Source organism: Erithacus rubecula, assembly GCF_903797595.1.
Source record: "Erithacus rubecula genome assembly, chromosome: 6".
NCBI lineage: Eukaryota > Metazoa > Chordata > Aves > Passeriformes > Muscicapidae > Erithacus > Erithacus rubecula.
In genome coordinates this window covers 44,758,925-44,776,277 of record NC_136688.1, presented here as the reverse complement: position 1 = coordinate 44,776,277, position 17,353 = coordinate 44,758,925, and the positions used below count along the sequence as shown (strand labels likewise).

At 37.4% G+C, this 17,353-nt stretch overlaps 1 protein-coding gene across 6 annotated transcripts in view; it reads right to left on the bottom strand.

Annotated features, from left to right (window-relative positions):
* Positions 1-443: 443 nt before the first annotated feature.
* Positions 444-17,353, bottom strand: part of DGLUCY (D-glutamate cyclase) — a 47,319-nt gene continuing 30,409 nt past the window's right edge. For all 6 annotated transcript variants that reach the window (XM_079309277.1, XM_079309272.1, XM_079309275.1 and 3 more), the window contains 7 exons: positions 16,099-16,290; positions 13,834-14,094; positions 13,296-13,395; positions 11,570-11,718; positions 6,711-6,830; positions 5,747-5,898; positions 444-1,402 (listed from right to left, as the gene is read on the bottom strand). In XM_079309277.1, the coding sequence (XP_079165403.1) occupies positions 1,259-1,402; positions 5,747-5,898; positions 6,711-6,830; positions 11,570-11,718; positions 13,296-13,395; positions 13,834-14,094; positions 16,099-16,290 (1,118 nt within the window). In that variant the 3' untranslated portion in view covers positions 444-1,258. The remainder of the gene's footprint in view (positions 1,403-5,746; positions 5,899-6,710; positions 6,831-11,569; positions 11,719-13,295; positions 13,396-13,833; positions 14,095-16,098; positions 16,291-17,353) is intronic.

The following is a 17,353-nucleotide window of genomic DNA, read 5'->3' as shown; positions in this document are numbered from 1 at the left end:
TAATGTTCAAACTATGCTGGTGTTTGTGGTATGAAATAATTTTTCTCATTCTGAAAAAGTTAAGTTGTTTGTCTTGCATCGAAGAAGGAAAATAAAACTCATCTGCCAGGAAGGAAAAGAAATATAAAGTGTAGCTCACTGCTGGAAATCCAACTAAATGCAACTTCCAAAAGGCAACTTCCATTTATGACAGGTAAAGCACCAGTGCTCTAGAGGTGGTGCCAAATGTACCCTCCCCTCTCTGCTTCAAGAGCTGACAGCCAGCAGAACTTCAGTCCTGACACTCACCTGGAGTTAAGGTAAAATCACAGCTTTAAATGACAACAGCTGGGCACAGTTCACAACCATTTGTTGTGCACTGCTTCAGTGTTAGTAATCCTATGTGACAGAATTTAATGTTACTTCACTTGGTCTTGTCAGGAGCTGAATTTCTACAACAGGAATTCAGAATTCATGTAAAAGTTTATTTACATAATGTTATTCCATACTGAATGCAAATGTTTATTCACTTCTAATTATACTTTAATTTCTAAGAATTAATTTCAATAATTATTTTTTTATTCAATAATTTCTTCATAACAACAGGACACTCTGAAATGTCTAAAACTTTTCTTTACTACCCATAAAGTGGCAAAATACATAAGTGGAAAACTACTAATAGGACAGGGGTTAATGGAACAGCTGACCCTTAACACATAAGATCTGCAATGCTGCCCTTAATTTCATTAGTTCAGTTGAAATTTTCTCCTTATCTCCTCCCACTTCCACAAACTATCCTCCACCATAAGAACACAGGGTTAGAGGGGCTGCAGGATGTGTGCAATGGAGCTCTCACTACTGTAACACTGCAGTTTTGTTTTGAATCTTCCCTCTCTACTGTAGCTGTTTTCTCACCACAAGTATTTTTAAAATCAAGTTGCTACGGGAGTTACTTCCTGTTGCAGTTATGAGGTTAGTAAAACAAGAACAGCAGTGCAATAATATCTAATTGTAATTTCATGCTTTCTTTGTAAAAGCCAGATCACTTCTTATTATATAATGTCATTTAATATTAATTTCCCTTTATAAAATTACAGAAAAGAAAGGTAGATGATATCCTCTTCTTGTTTCACAGAAGGGTAACAATGCAAGGCTGTGCGTGGTCAAGACACCAGAGATGACAAATCAACTTCTTCTGATCTTTTACACCTCGTGAGAGCCTCGAGAATAAAGGAAATTCCATGGGAGCAACTCTTGATGCAGAATTCATTAGGGGCAGTTACTGCTGTGCTTCCTGCAGCAGCTTTTCAATCATAAGTGAATGAGTGTTGTAGAAGGGCAGCCCATCCACTTCCATCTCTAGACTGGCAGTTTTGCCACTGCGGACCCCGAGCTGCACAAGAGCTTTCAGAAGCTTTTCTTCCTTGAAAAACAAAGAAACAGAGTATAATTAAAATTCTGAATCAGATCAGAGCAGTCATCAAGATTTTTATTTTAATTCTGGGAGAGACTGACCATATCCTCCATACTGATTTTACCATCAACTTGCAAGTACTATCTTGTCTCAAAGAATATGTTTAGCACCTGGAGCTCAGGGAGTGTTAGATGCTTTATAATCTTGACTGCTATTTAATCAATGAATAATTTTCAAATAATCAATGAATATTTTTCCCCACACTGCCCCAAACAGAACATTAGTGGCAATTCAGAAACATCATTTTTTGCCTGGTTTCAAGTTCCTATATTGCACAAATCAGAATCAGAGGAACCTCCACCCAAAGTGTCTGAAAAATCCATCTGTGGTTTCCCCAGCAAGGCAGCTGGCTGCAGCTGTATTTTTATAGAAAAAGAGCAGAAGGGAATGAGGATGCACCAGGAAAAAAGGTTACAGAGAGCACCTGGCAGGGCTGCACACTCACTTTCCTTTCCTGCAGCTTCTCTGATCTCTCTGTGCCTTTGGCCCTCTCTTCCCTTTTCATTATTGCTTTTATGAGAATTCTGGTTGCTTAGGGAAGGAGCAGGGAGAAAACAGCCTTGGAAATTGTGCTTTCTTGGCATGCTCTGAACCAGCATATGCTTTGTTTAGAACTACAGTTATTTTCTTGCTTAACTAATATAAGCAGATAACAAAGCATGTTCCAAGTTGAGCTGTAAAAGTACACAGAGGGAAAAAAATCCTTTTTTATGAGCTACAGGCCAGTTAGCATTGTGGGATGAAAAGGTGGGATAAAATGAGCTCTGAAAAAAACACAGGGAACAGTGATATTTGAAGAACTGGTTTCAAGTAGATGTATGTCTGGCATAAACTGCTCTGCTTTTCATTTGTCATGAAATGTACACAGCAAAACTTCCTATTTTTTAGCATTTACTGTAGTGAGAATTTATTCCTTGAATAAAAAATCTTAGAAAACTAAAAACCTAATCACTTTTTAGCTTTCCCTGTACCAACCCTGTGATAGGTTATATAAGACCTTGAAACACCCACCTATCTGTCTTTTCCTCCTTTCTTTACTAGGAATGCTCTTTCTTGTCTTTGTCTACTGTGCCATTTCCATTTCTATGGAAATTGCTACTGCAACAATCCTACCAGAGTAGGATTGACATAGAGTTCTCCAGATTTTAACACTTCTTGTTTAACATTATCAACAACAACCTCTAGCAAATTTTTTTATCTCCTGGACACAAATGAAGGATGAAAAAAAATTATAATATAAAAATATCTAATTTTCTCTTATCAAATGTTAGGATTTTTTTAAGGAACACTTCTAAACCACAAAGAATACAGTAGCTCTGAATTGAGACACAATACAGTTGCATTTTATCTAACACAGTACATGGCCAAAATGGAATCATTTCTGAATGAAGTAAAGCATGCTCTGCATGATCATTTCAGTTTAATTTTGTAACCTGCTCTCTCAATGCACTTTCTAAAGATCTGTCTTTTATTTCCTGGTAAAACACCATAATTCTTAGCTGTAACAAAATTAAATGATGCTTTGGTTTTCTACCAAAGGAAGAATATGCAGTTACATGGTATCAGCAGCAACACAGCTATTTAAGAAAATTATCTTACTAGCATAAACTTTGTTACTTTATAATTTATAAAATTATAAAAATACATCAGTTTATATAATATGAATGATCATATACATAAGTGCAAATATATATAACTGATATTTCTGCACAACAGAGGTTTCTCTTAGTACTGAGTGTATCTAAATGCAAAAGGGCAAAGGAGATCTCTCCAGTCACAAAAGAGACATCTAAATTAGATACACAAAATGTAATCTCTAATACAAATAGTTTGTGCTACATATTTACATATTGGAGCTCTCTGATCTGCTTATATGAGGTAAAAAACTTTGCTTGCTTCATACTGCATAACCATGCCTGATAAACCACAGCCTGTCATCAAATGCTACTGTTTCCATTTGTAATAAACAAATACAATGTATAGCATGCCAGAGGGAAAACTTACTTGCCGATGACAAAGCTAACAAATTAAGCTAAAAATACGTCATACCTTTATATATTTATAATATAATTAATATTCTTATAGGTCACAATTTAAAAAATATACTATACAGTTAATAAGTTGCCATTAATAAAGAGTTCAGTAGAAGAACAAATCTTGATATATTAACCTGTTTGTGAAATGCAATGAAATCAGAGGTGACTGTAAGATGTTTAGCTTTACCTACATTTGGATATGTATGAATGAATTAATTTCATTACAGTCACTTTAGTGTTAAAGTACCATGAAAAATTAAGCCAATATACCATAATCAAATTATTAGGTAAGCAAGGTAAAGGTAAGCAAAAATTAAGTCAAGTTGTTCCCTGTTCCTGCAGTTGTCACCACAGAAAAAAATGCTTTTCCCCATCTCTCACTAGAATGTGTGCAAAGGCCCATCCATGAACTCAGAACAATCTTAGCTTGCTGTGCAGTGGGGAGGGAGAGCTCTGCAGTTCTGGGGTTTGGCAGAGCAATCCTGGCACTGCTCAAACACCAACCTGCAGGGAAATAATGCTGGTGTTTCAGGGGAAGTCTTCACTTAGTAATTATGACCTACAGCATCCAAGGAAGTGCCATTTTTTGAAGAAAAATAAAGCACATTATAAGAAAGGTGTCTGGTGCTAAGGGACTCCTTCAAATGTCCTTTTTCCAATTACAATCACAAATATTATCATTGAGATGGATTTGTGGGTGTTGTTCTTTATCTCACTAGGGTAATTATTATAGCATTAAATGAAGCTGAATTTTGCAGAAAGTAGCCATATAAACATAAATTGTCTGATTTTTTTATACTAATGGAGTATTGTGAATACTAATGTATTCAATCTTCTGCACTGTTCATTGTTGTGTGATTTATAATTAAAGAGATCATATTTTCTTGTCAGGCATTTTGTCATTTTCTCTCCTCCACAAAACTGTTTCCATTAATTTTATCTCAATAGATTTTTGTTGTACTTTCAGTAGCCCATTATTGGATCATTAATATTCCCAGATGTATAGCTTAGTGAAACAAAAACAAGCAGGTTTTCCTGTACACAATATAACATTTAATTACAGTATCTCATTACCAGGAATTTTGATCATAGTAATTTTAGGATGCATTAATTTAAAGGTCAAAAACCAGTAGATGCAACTGGAAAAAACTTTGAAAAGTGAAAAGTAATTAATCTATTTTATAAAAAGACTGTGCTGTAAGCTTTGTTGAGCTATGTGGCCATGGCAAATGTTGGGATCAGTTTCAGTTTTATGACCTTCAGATAAAAAACTAAGATAGCAAGAATTAAAAAAATAAATTAGTGAGACATACTCTGAAATACTTAAAAGTTACTTTGTTGGAATTTCATACAGAATGTCCTGTCATCTCAGGAGAAAAACTTCTTTGTTTTGGGCAGTAGCTATGGTAGATGGATTGCATTTTGCTTAGCATTCTTGGAGGTCACACACTTAATGGGCTTGTCCAAATCTCTGTAGAGATACTCTGCTAATAAAGGTGAGTTTTGCAGCTCCTAATTTATTGCAAAGTTGTAGAACAAATCTTATTTAATCATTAAGAGTGTGTGTGTATATATAGACATATTTTTTTTTAAAGCCGTTGCCAAGTTAAAAATAGAGGCACGTGCTAGCAGGATGAGCACAGATCACAGTCATTTCTCACCCCTCTCAGTTATTCTACTTTTTCTCAGTCTGAAACCTTTGCATTCCCAGAATATCACACTATACAGAGCTGCATTAGTCAAAACACATTTAAAAATATTCATGTACAAGTTTTTCTCCAACTTCAATTTAGAAACATGCAAAACTAACTGTAGAAAGGCTCCAGCAAACTAGAAAAGGTGGAAAGAGCAGAAGTAAGGCACAAAGATCAGAAGTACGAAGTGGATACTGCATAAGAACTGTGACTTGATTTTGGAAGCAGACATCTGAAGGACACTACAGCAGAGGGTTATAAAATCATGGATGGGGCTAAGGAAGCACACAGGGAATTTCAATCACTCAATAGAAGGATTTCTTGCATTGCCCAAAAAATTGTAGCACTGTCTTCTGCTTGAAGCTACAAGACATGAATGCAATCGATTTTTATTTGCAATCTGTCTTGAATCCTTTGTGGAAAACAGTCTAAGGACAGTGTGGCTGCTCCTTCCCGAGGAATCCCCACAAGACCTCGGTGAGGTGAGGCATTGAGCCAGAGCAGACTCAGGAGCAGTGGGCACTTCCCTGCCTGCGATGGGCAGTGCCCGGCTCAGGCTTTACCTTGCGGACGGCGGGGAGCGCGGGCAGCCAGAGCGGCGGGCGGGGCGCGGCGGGGCGGCCCAGGGCTCTGCGCAGGTAGCGCCCGTGGGTGTCACAGCAGCGCAGCACCGACAGGGCACAGGCGATGGCGTAGCCGCCCCAGTTGGACACCCCTGCAAAGAGTGGCACCGTCACACCGACCGCACAGACCGGCCTGAGCGGCCACGGGCGTCAGAGACCCGAGCGGAGGAACCTCAGCCCAAGGACAACCCGGACCATCCAGTCTACAACTTGGTCCTTGCTGAACATCTCTCTCTCGCTGGGAATTTTACCTCATGATGGTATAAAAGAGAGTTTTAACTATAACATTCAACTTCTGTTGAACGTCAAGAACATTAAGAACATATATTTTTTCTTGAGTGATTATTGAAAGGACTTACCTCTCTGTAAAGGGGCAATATGACTAATTTATTCCTGATGGGGGAAGACTCTAAACAGAAGTTTATCAATTATACTGAAAATTTGCATGTGCACAGACATTTTAATTCCCATACAGATCACTTCTGCAGACTTCCTTATTAATATTTGTTACTGAGTAACCTGGTCTAGTGGAAGGTTTCCTGCCCTTGGCAGGTGACCTAGTAGGAACTAGACAATCTCTAAGGTCCCTTCCAACCCAAACCATTCTAGGATTCTTTGGTTCTATGATTTTATATAATGTGTGATATTTCAAGAATACTCAGGATTTGCCCAGCTATTTCCAATTAAGTGCACTTTGCTCATGGAACTTTTCTCAATCTTCAGCTGGTTCTTCTGAAGCAAAAGGTGCTTAACTCTTCAGAAAATGTACATAATACAGACAGATCAGTTTGCTGGGGATGACTTGGAAAGGGCCAATAAAAGTTACTTGAACAGACAAATGTTTTTTGGCCAGTTCTATTCTCAAATATCAGCTACTCTCTCACCCCACAAAAAACTCCCTTACCAGCTACAATGGTAAAATCAGCTTCAACATCACAAGCTATGACATCTCCATTTTTTATGTGCTTCTTTACAGCATCTTTTACTTTGCCCATTCCTAATTCGTTTCCTCCATCTCCAACACCTTTATAAAAGAGAAAAAACAAAATGAGTATGAACACAGCACATAACTGACAATCCCTTTAGAAAACATCCTGTTTCTTCCCAACAGTTGCTGTGATAGTTCTTAGCTCCATATGAGATGGTTTACCCTTTTACATCCACAGCATCCAAAACCAGAAGACTATGAATGAAATAGCTGAAAGCATCATCTATTACATGCCAACCTCTAAGTTTATGCATGCAATGTACACTGTACATGGCATGCATGCAAAAGAAGTCACAATTATGAAGTGGTTGTGAATTGCAGACAGAATCAAGACAATAAACTTTGCTTATGGAAGGCCTTACATAAATATTCTATATAATGTGTTATCAGAAGTACTTCAGCACAAATAAAGAAAGAAGATAGAGAATTAAACCCAAATCAACCTGAGAAATCAGCCAACAATTCTATTATAAGGCAAGCATAGAAAACTTAGGCTTGTTACAAGCTTTAATTAAAAAACAGAATAGAAATAACAACTATTGCAGAAAGACAAGGGGAAATATACAAAAGGATTTGGGCAGAAGCAGGCCTGACTGCACTGTCCATCTGTTTGATACAGATCACTAACATGGTGCAGTACACAAAAAGCCCAGCCCTGTATACTATTACTGTTTTCATTTTCCACAGTCACATACCAAAAACATAGTTAATCTTTATTTTAAAAAGTTTTCTTAGATACTGGATGTGGGGCCTTGATTTTTGTTGCACAAATAGAAATACTGTGTATTTGTCTTAGTGATTTTAGTGAAATCAGCAGGATCTATGCAATTTCAGGAAAATTCTAGGCAACCCTAAATTGGGACATAAAGTTGTCAGATGTAATTTAGATATCTGGAGATGACAGTAACATACAAATTAGCAGTACCTCTAGTCTCTTAACATATAAAAAACATTAAAATTATTTATTATTTAAATTATCATTACTATTTAGTTGGAAATTAAAACTCCTCTTTCATCTGTTAGTCTGAATGGCATCTTCCTCAATGTGAAGATTTTACAGAAAAATTCTAGACTGTGTCTGTTAAACAGAGCAGTGAAAAGCTCCAAGTCCTCACTGTATCAGATTTGAATTTTAAATGTGACTGTGCTCTAATGCATAGCATGTGTTACAGAAGAGAAATTACAATATTTATAATTTACACTTCAAGTCCTGAAAACTGGTAAATTTAACACTTTTAGTAACTGCATAAATATCTCGTGTCTGTAGCAAATTTCTTCTTTAAGCAAAATGGAAAGTTATTTCTCAGCAGCAATTTTTTATTTGATTCCTAAGTTTATCCAGTCAAGTGGGGCATAACTGAGTGACACATAGCTTACATAAAAGGATTTGCCATGGATCAGCTTTTCTTTTTTATCTGCTTTAATAATCTGCTCACATTTATTTCACCATTGGGAGTTAATGGTGCTTTCAAAAATCACTTTATTGGTAGCACTTTTCAAACAGGTATTGATATAATCCTGGTGCTTCTATCCTCATATATAAATATGGAAGTTCTACTGCTTTGTAAGAATCACACACAATATTCTGATTTCTATTATACTCAAAATTAAACTTTTTACTCTCAATATTCTTGTCCCATGAAGATAACCAAAAGTTTCTTCAACTGAAATATATCCATTGCTCAGAGCTTTTTCTATCAGTCCTGCTTTGCTTTTCCTGTCTTTGTGGGAGTCCTGTCACATGGATGGCTTCACAATTAGTAGATCTACTGCTGTGGAAGGATCCCATTTGTGTGACACTGGGAGGAAAAGAACACCCCACTGAAAAATCTCCTGTCCCATCTGTTTTCTTCTTCCTCCACACATTGCCAGAGAACTTTATTTTACTGCAGATGTCCAGGGTGAAATCCACCTGTGCAAACTCGGCCATGCACACATGAGCCAGTCAGTACACTGCCTTCAAAGTCAGCAGAAAGAAACACTCCCTTCACACATCCAGTTCATCTTACCCCAAGGCAGACATCTCAAATATAGATGTCTGAAAATAGGCAAGATGAATCCTCTTCTAAAGGCCCAATTTCTTTCCAGGCAAAGGAAAAATAGCTCTGCTGGATCTTCCATGCAAGTTCCCACTGACTACATTGTTTTGTGAAACTACAATAATGAAATATGCAGGAGACATCAGTCTTCTGTGCTAAAGATCTTTTGTATGAAAGGAAAATATGTGACTCCATTTTTTCATGCAGTACTTTGGAAAGCTTTTAATTAGCTCCTACATAAATAGCATATAGCTATGTCACTTGCATGACACCAGAAAAAAATAATACGTGGCTTCAGTAACGTCTTAATCTTCAGTCTTATGTGGAAAAGGAGTCCCTTCCAAACTCAGCCCTTCATGTCTTCTCACTCTGAATTCCTCAAGGCTGCTCCTCACTTCCTGAGTCTTTAGGATGTCAGTACCCATACAATTGTAAGCACTGCTCATGCTTTGTCTGTGGTCAAACTACCAGATCAGATTTTTTTTTTAAAACAAAGATCTTGTTTTAAATGCAACGCTTGACAGCAATTAATCAGCGTGTAAAAAATGTTCTGACATTTCCCCTCTCCACCTACTGACACTGTGCTTCTTGCCATGGAGCACACTATATAAAGAACTTCTGTAGGCTGAAAATTTGATCCTTCTGTATTCTAGCCTATAAGGTTATTCAAGTACTCCACCCTAATTCTGTACAATATTTGCATTTATTTTGAAACTAGTCATATGACTCCAAATTTCTACTGACTGTAAAGAAAGTTGAAGACAGCCCCAACAGAAAAAAAAATTATCCTCAGCAGGAGTAACACATTGCTACCAGTAATGGGAGACAAAACACCAAGGACACAGTGGCTAAGTTAAACCTGACTTTGCAGAAACACATTTTAAAACCCAACATCCAACCCAAGAAATTGCTACCCAATTAAAATAACACACAAAAAATTAGTATGATAAGCAAAACAAGAAAGGTTAACTAGGAAGAGACAATGTAAGCATTCTCCAATGTAAGAATATTCCAGAGCAGAATATCCACGTCCACAAATGCCATGGGAGACCAGAGAAGATCCCTTCATTGTCCTTTGAAGCCTCTGACTTGTTAAACCATTTTCTATGCAGAAATCTCTTTAGAGGAAGCTCACAGCACTAAGACATATGAATCTGAATAACTGCTTTTCTTCTTTTTCACAAGCCTGTGGTATTTTTTATTAATGACATTTCATAGTATATTTGGATATTCAGAGAACGTTTGAAACAAACTATATTCTGCTGAATAGATTCAAATTCTCAGCTGGCAGAGCTTTCCAAACTCCAGCAAATGAATAATATACTTTGAGTGGCTGTGGGAGATATTTGAAGTGATCAGGGTATTTTTACTAAAGGAATGATGTTGTGATGTTATGTAAGTAGCTGGAGAGATCAAATTCTTGTGTCAACAACCTAAAATCAGGGACAGGAGTTGAAAGTAACAGCAGCAGATAAAGCTCTGAGGCATTTTGCTAGACATCTTTACAAAACAGAGCTTTTCCTATATTTATTCAGTTAATCTTTGTCCTCTGTTGAGATTGCCAAGACAGTGCCATCTAGAGTGCTTCCTTTAGAATGTTGGAAGGTACATCTTATGAATAGAAGAAAACACAAATTAAATCTAAATACCAAGTACTGCAAATTTTACAATAATTAAAAAAATCAGTGAAGTCCTTTGCTACACAACTTTTTAATTATATCAATACAGTGAAAACAGACTATGCATCATGTCTGCAGAAGCTCTCTAAATTCTGTGGAAACATTTGAATAACAACAAAACAGAGAAGCCAAAGTTCCCATGCTTTTGGTAATATTTAGGAGCCAGTCTAAAGCACTATAAGAAGAAAAAAAGCAAAATCAGCAGACATGTTCTGATGTAACAGAAATCAGACTGGCATGGGTACTTATTTCTAATTTAATTTTGATATTCAGGGAGATTATATATCTCCAAAACTCTCATTTGAGTCACATATGGTAGCAGGAAGCATTTGATTGTACAATGATGTTGTACAATGGTGTATGGCATATTTTTTCAAAAGCAGATACAGAAAAGAAAAAGAAGTTTATTGCCTAAAGAGAGGAGCAGCACATTGACAAAAGCATTTTCATTAGAGGTGTTAGCAAAGGCCAATGTTGTTTTGGTGGGAAGGACGAGGCATTCCACATATTTTGTTGGAGAAGCCACTATTTTAATAGATGCAAATATGTAACCCCTGTGTAAAGGAATGCACTGCTAAAGACAACATAAACAAAAATTCTATCTAGACTGCTGTTTTAACTTAGGTGTAACAGTCATAAAACCAATACCTCAATAAGTAATGTTACCATCTAACAATAATTTATGTTCTAATTTGTCTTCAATACAAAAAATAAAAATAAAGTCACTACAAAAACTCCACTTAGAGTGTATGTACATACACTTATGTATAGGTTATACATCTGGTCTTGCTTTTTTGTCCTTAAATAACTTTGAAATAAAATCCTTTTTTTTTTCTTTCTTTTTTTTTTTTTTTTTTTTTTTTTTTGGCTGTGAGAATCCTTCAACAGAAACTTGTAGTTTTTCTCCAGCAACAGTGTCTTCAAATCCAATCATGACAAACAGCTGTAGCCTAAAGCAGCCACTCAGCACCTGCCTCCTGCTCCCCTTCATTACCAGTAAGAGTTCCTGCTTTGTGCTTCTCCTGCTTCTGAGAACATCACACAAACTCACACTCACCTGTTGTTGTGACTCCTGGAATGGTTTGTGCAGCTAAAAATAGTTCATCTATGGGATCCACGAGATGCTTAATGTTAACTTTTCTGGCATTGTAATAATTGCCATCAGCAGCCATCCCAGCACGCTCTATTGCTACCAGGTGATCAAATCTGGTCAGAGGTGAGTGAAAAAACAGAGGGGAGAAGTCAAACCTGTGATTTTCACATGAAAAATTCTTCTGTTGGCTGCTTATGCTTGGTTCTATTTTTTGACTATTAGGGATTCAAGGTAAAACTTGGATACTGTTTTGCTATTTCTGAATGCAGTTGTCTGTGGTGTTTTTTTCAAAGGTTAGTTCAGGGTTTTTTAAATAGCTTTAGTGCAGGTCCTCCAAACCACATTTGCTACCAAGAAATGGAGAAGTTCCTGCAGTCCTCCTAGCCAGCAATCCTTTGGGTCAGCCATCTGGCCTGGCTCTGTTTCACATTAAAGCAGACGGTATCTTGTAAAACATTAGTCTCTGTAAGTGTATTCAAAGAAAACAAAAAAGTGGAAAACTAATGATCATCTAAATCCTTGTTAGTGCAAATACATTCTCTGCCTAAAGTGCATCACTTGGCAAATATTCATCTACTTCTAGTTAGGCAATATTTGGTTTTGGGTCTTTAGATTTGAGGACTTGTTTTTTAATGGCTGTTTTGGTGGTTGTGCAAGTAAACACATGTACTGCAGCTGTCTCACATTTCAAGTAGAACTCAGTTCTGACACTGTATGTTAGAATTAAGTTATTTTGCTTCTGTTTCTCTGATTTTACTGTCAAGAGGTTACTAATTCTGCTGAATTACTTAATGTTCTTGTGGGTGAGTACCTACAGTGATTCCCTAGACCTTTAGCAGGTTAGTTGTCTACTAAAAAAAAAAACTTCAATTTTTTGGGACTAAGGGACCAATTTAAATAGAATCTGCCTATACTTCTATTAAGCATAGCTATAAAAGATATTTTTAAAACAACACATAAAAAAAATGAAGACTGTATCTATTATAGTACACACTGTGGAAAGAGATGGGAATTCAGTCAGGTAATGAAGCTAATACCAGGGTGAAAGACCCTTTTATTAAAGTATGCAAACTGAGGGCACTACATTAAAATACTTTACATGGAAAGATCAATAAAAATGAGCAATGTATGCCTAATTCAAGGAAATTTAAGTTGCATGATAAGTAATGAAATGAGCATACTGCTTTTCCAGTGCATTAACCCTAATCACACCATTACAAATACATGACATTTTATTAAGTCAGATCAGATTCCCTCACTGTCAGACTAGAGCTAAAGCTCTAGAAAATGCACACTTTCCACAACTCTTGTCTTAGTTCTTTCACTGATTTGATATAATACTTTTTGATCTTCTCACTGATTTAAAAATTGGTAAAATAACATATATAGTGTGTGTATATATATTTACAGAATAACAGCTGAAAATATTTTAGAATTTTTTTGAAGGAAAAGAACTATTGATATATAAAGAATTGAATCTTTTTTGTACTCCAGAAGTGCATAATTGCAGAATAATGTGGAATTCTGTATTTTGTGTATGCTCCAATAACAGTGTTTGGCTTCAAAGTCTGTTCAGTACATTCAAAGTCTTAAGGATTTACGTGCAGCCATTGTGCCTTCATGATCCTTATTTTTATTATAATTTTGCACAGTAGAGATGTGACCAATTCTCAATAACTAATACACATACCTAGGTCTTCCAGGATTCCCATCCTCACACAAAAACATTAAAGCTGAATCAGCATTTTCCCTTTGATAACTCAGTAGAGGGATGGGTTTCTTCAGGATTCCTACAGGAAAGCAAAATGAAATTCAGACACTACATACTTTGTGGTTTTGATACAAAAAAAAAAGAAAGCAAAATTGTTAGAATGGTAAGAATTCAAGGTCTTTACACAGTTCTTGTTGAGTTGCCTATATCCTTATTTTAATTTAAACTTGTTTAGATGTAAATGCTGCTAGAGGTAGAAAAGGTGTACCTCAGGATAAAGAATAAGAACAGACAGAATTTATCACAGGCAACTCATCCAGACATGTACACATTAACTTGATGCCAGCTAGGTTAACACAGTGCCATCGTAGCAATGATGAGCAGAGCTTAGAGGATGAATTCTGATTCATTTTCTGGGGGAAAGAAAAGTCCTGTACTAAGTGACAGATTAAAACCGAAGCAAACCTCGGCAAAACAATTTAACAAGATAAAAACTGCAAACCCCCATATCTCTTACCTAGCCGAACAGCTTCTTCAATAATCTTTTTATTCAGCTCCATGGCTCTCTGGTCTGTAACTATGGCAACCTGTTTCCCCAGGGCCTGCAGCATGGCTGCAATGGCCAGGGCTCCCGGGGGGCCATCGTTCTCCTCGGGGGGCTGGTGGCTGAAGTGGGTGGGGAATCCCGTGGTGAGCAGCACGGAGCCCGCGTGGGACATGGCCAGGCTGGCCCCCAGCAGCTCTCCCTGCCGCTGCAGGTGCCTTATGCCCCGCTCTCCTAGGCAAGAGGTTTGGAAGACAGGTTTTTCAATGTATCATTTTCTCCTGGAAGTTTCCCTTCGGGTGAAAGTACATACTTAAGTGATATAAAAAGGGTTTAAAAAAAAAAAAGAACAAAGGGAGAGAGGAACCTCTGGTCAAGGCAGGAATTGGGGTAATTTCCTCAGGAAACCTAAGAAGATGTAGGATATGAGTAATGAAGAGAATAGGCTGTGCTTCCAGGTTAAGAATGTTGGCTTTTGAAAATTATTATACCTAGCATTTCTAGGTATAAGTGTAAATAGCTTGTTCTGAGAGCTTACTGCATATTGTTTCCTTTCCTTTGGGCCTCTGTTTTCCTTTGACAGTCCTGCTAGACCATGTTTAGCTACTGAAACTAGACTGCAACTCAAGCATCCCAGACCTTACAGAAGTTCTGATGCAGACTTTAGATGTGTAAACTGGTCCTTTCTCTCTATTTAGCTCCATCCCCTTTGGGGAGAGCTAATTCCCAAATCATTTTCCCTAAATGAAATCATTAACCTCAGAAGGGAGGTTTCAGAGACATTGAAAGTTACCTGGGGACTCCATAAACTCAATTAAGACACTGGTATCCAGGTGACTACTAGAAGTTTTTGCAACACTTCATGTAGCAGAGAGAACGACATTATCACATGTTGAGAAATAGGTGAATATTAACAGAAGTCTCTTCTCATGTGTCAGTCCCTAAATAGGCAACATAATTATCTGTGTATGGCTTTCATTGTTCAAATACTTCCTATCCCATGTTCCTTCCCTAACACTTGGAAAAAAGTTCACAGCTCAGTTCTTTCAATTTTCTAGCACTAAAGAAAATCATGAGTACCAGCATGATGAGCTTATAGAGGCAAATCTTCACTGTTGTTTTCCAGTGTCCTCCTATCTACATCCTTCTTACTCCTCTCACCCCTACATTTTCTTCTTTTTGCCCTCAATTTCCCCTTTGGCATTTCTCCCTCTGTTCCTCCTAAATAACACACAGGCAATACACAGATAATGGACAGAGAAAAAAGTTTAGAAAACTTAAAGCTAACATAAGCAGAATACAAGTCTCAGAGGAGTGGGGTATATTAACTGAGACAGAGTACTGTACTCTCCTTTAGCAATAAAATGAGCTAACTCTTAAGTTAGGTCCTGCATTTCTGCAGAGCATGGCATCATGCCAAACCAGCTCCAGAGAGTGGGAAAGGAGAGGCCTTGTGAGTAAAAATAAACAGACCCAAATGCATGCACACAACCCAAACCCAGAGCTTGGGAGTGCTGGGTGTAAGCTGTTTTCCACTACTGCCTACAGAGGATTTCAGAAAATTTATGACACACTGAGCTCAGACTTTACAGCAGCCAGAGGGGACTAACTCAGGGTGTATTTTAGGAATGGCTGCACTGCTTAGTTTGTCTTTACTTCCCTCTCCTCCTTGCACTCACACAGCCCCACTGCTCAGCCTTCTGTGGTGACCTGGTCACTTCGGTCCATCACACAACACCTCAGTGATGGATATTCAGCAGAAATTAATACAATTCAGAGAGTGGTGCTTGAAAAACACATGCAACTACTAGAATTTTGTGGTAGGACCACAGTAGTCATGAATATATATAAAGAAATGTGCTATTTACTCCATAGTGAATATCCATGTAGCTGTTACCAGCAAGCTGAGGAGCCCTGTACTTCACATACCAATTTCAGTTTTATTCAGTAACAGTTCTTATTCCCTGTGGGCTCTGCAGTCTGCTTCTGTTTACTTTGGGAGCATATAGTCATCAAGATCAGATATTCCATTACCCACAAAGAATGATTTTGGTCAGACTCTGATACTAACTACAGTAGCAGAAAATATAAGACTTAGTTATATAAACTCACTGTATTCCATAAAATATTCTTAAAATGTCCTTTAGATTCTTACTGTGTAAAATATCTAAAAAAGGCAGGACAGGTGGTATCTACCCCATAACGAATCCACTAAAGGGAGACAGTTTTTGTTTATACCTGGATCTATTCCAATTAAGGTCTCTAGAGCCATTATCTTTTGGGCTGCTTCTTCTGACACAATACTGAAATGCAGAGGATCTTGAGAGATGCAGTGGACCTGTGGGACTCCTCCTGAGGATGTGACACTGTCATTCTTTATGTCGGTAATGAACATGCAGCCAGGAGAATGAGTAAAAGCTAATGGAGCTCCTAAAATGAATGAAAAAAATTCAGTTAAATGTTATTATTGCAATGTAAGAAATTATAGGGATGATAAAATTTCCAAAAGCCACTTACAGAAACAGGTGATATTTTAAGTTACATTGGAGCAATTAATACACTTTGAGAAATAAATTTATACACATACATCTGAAAATGTTTCCACTTTTAAAAAGCTCATGTGGGTTGTTGAGCTCAGTTTTTTCCACAATGTCCTCTTTGGTCTAAACTTGAGGCAACCAAAGAATGGAACTCTGGTACCCTCCTAAAATGTCTGTTTTGATGGCATTTGTCTTCCCAAGTCACCATTACATGAGACAAAGTTCTGCTCTCCTGGAGAAGGCTGAACACCTGCCTGTCCATGGGAGGCAGTGAATTAATTCCCTATTTTGCTTTGTTTGCATCCATGGCTTTTGCTTTCCCTATGAAACCGTCCTTATCTCAACTCATGAGTTTTCCAGTTTTTACCCTTCCAGTTCTCTCCCTGGTCCTGCTGGCTAGGGTTAAACCATGACAATTTAAACTGGCAAGCAGTAACAACAAATGGGGACCAGTAACTGTTAGCAAAGGAAATATGAGTAGCCTTTAAAACCCTGGAGAAAAATAAGTTTCTTTAGACCTGACAGCAAAGTAGCTTCCTAAGCTGAAAATATTTCCTGCCTTTATACTGACTCCAGAAGTCTGAATCTAGGTAACACTTGATTTGCCAGAATTGGTGTGTTGTTAGGTAAATCACAACTGGTATACTTAAACAAACAAAACTTTGTTAGAAGAGTGAAAATGGAGAAGATATTTCTTTACTAAGTACATATGTGCTTGGTTTGAGCTACATCTGTTGGGACACTATGGCTAGAATTTTAAAGCACCTGGGGAACATGGTTGTAGAGGTTTACTATACCTCACCAAACCTGTGAGCAGACAGTTTGGTGTGACAAGCTGGGAGATTCATCTAAAACATGGTTACTGGTGGTATGGCAGATTTTAAACTTCCTAGCTGAGAAAGTAGCACAGCAAAATAAAAACTATGTAAAGATTTCCTGGAATGCACTATTGA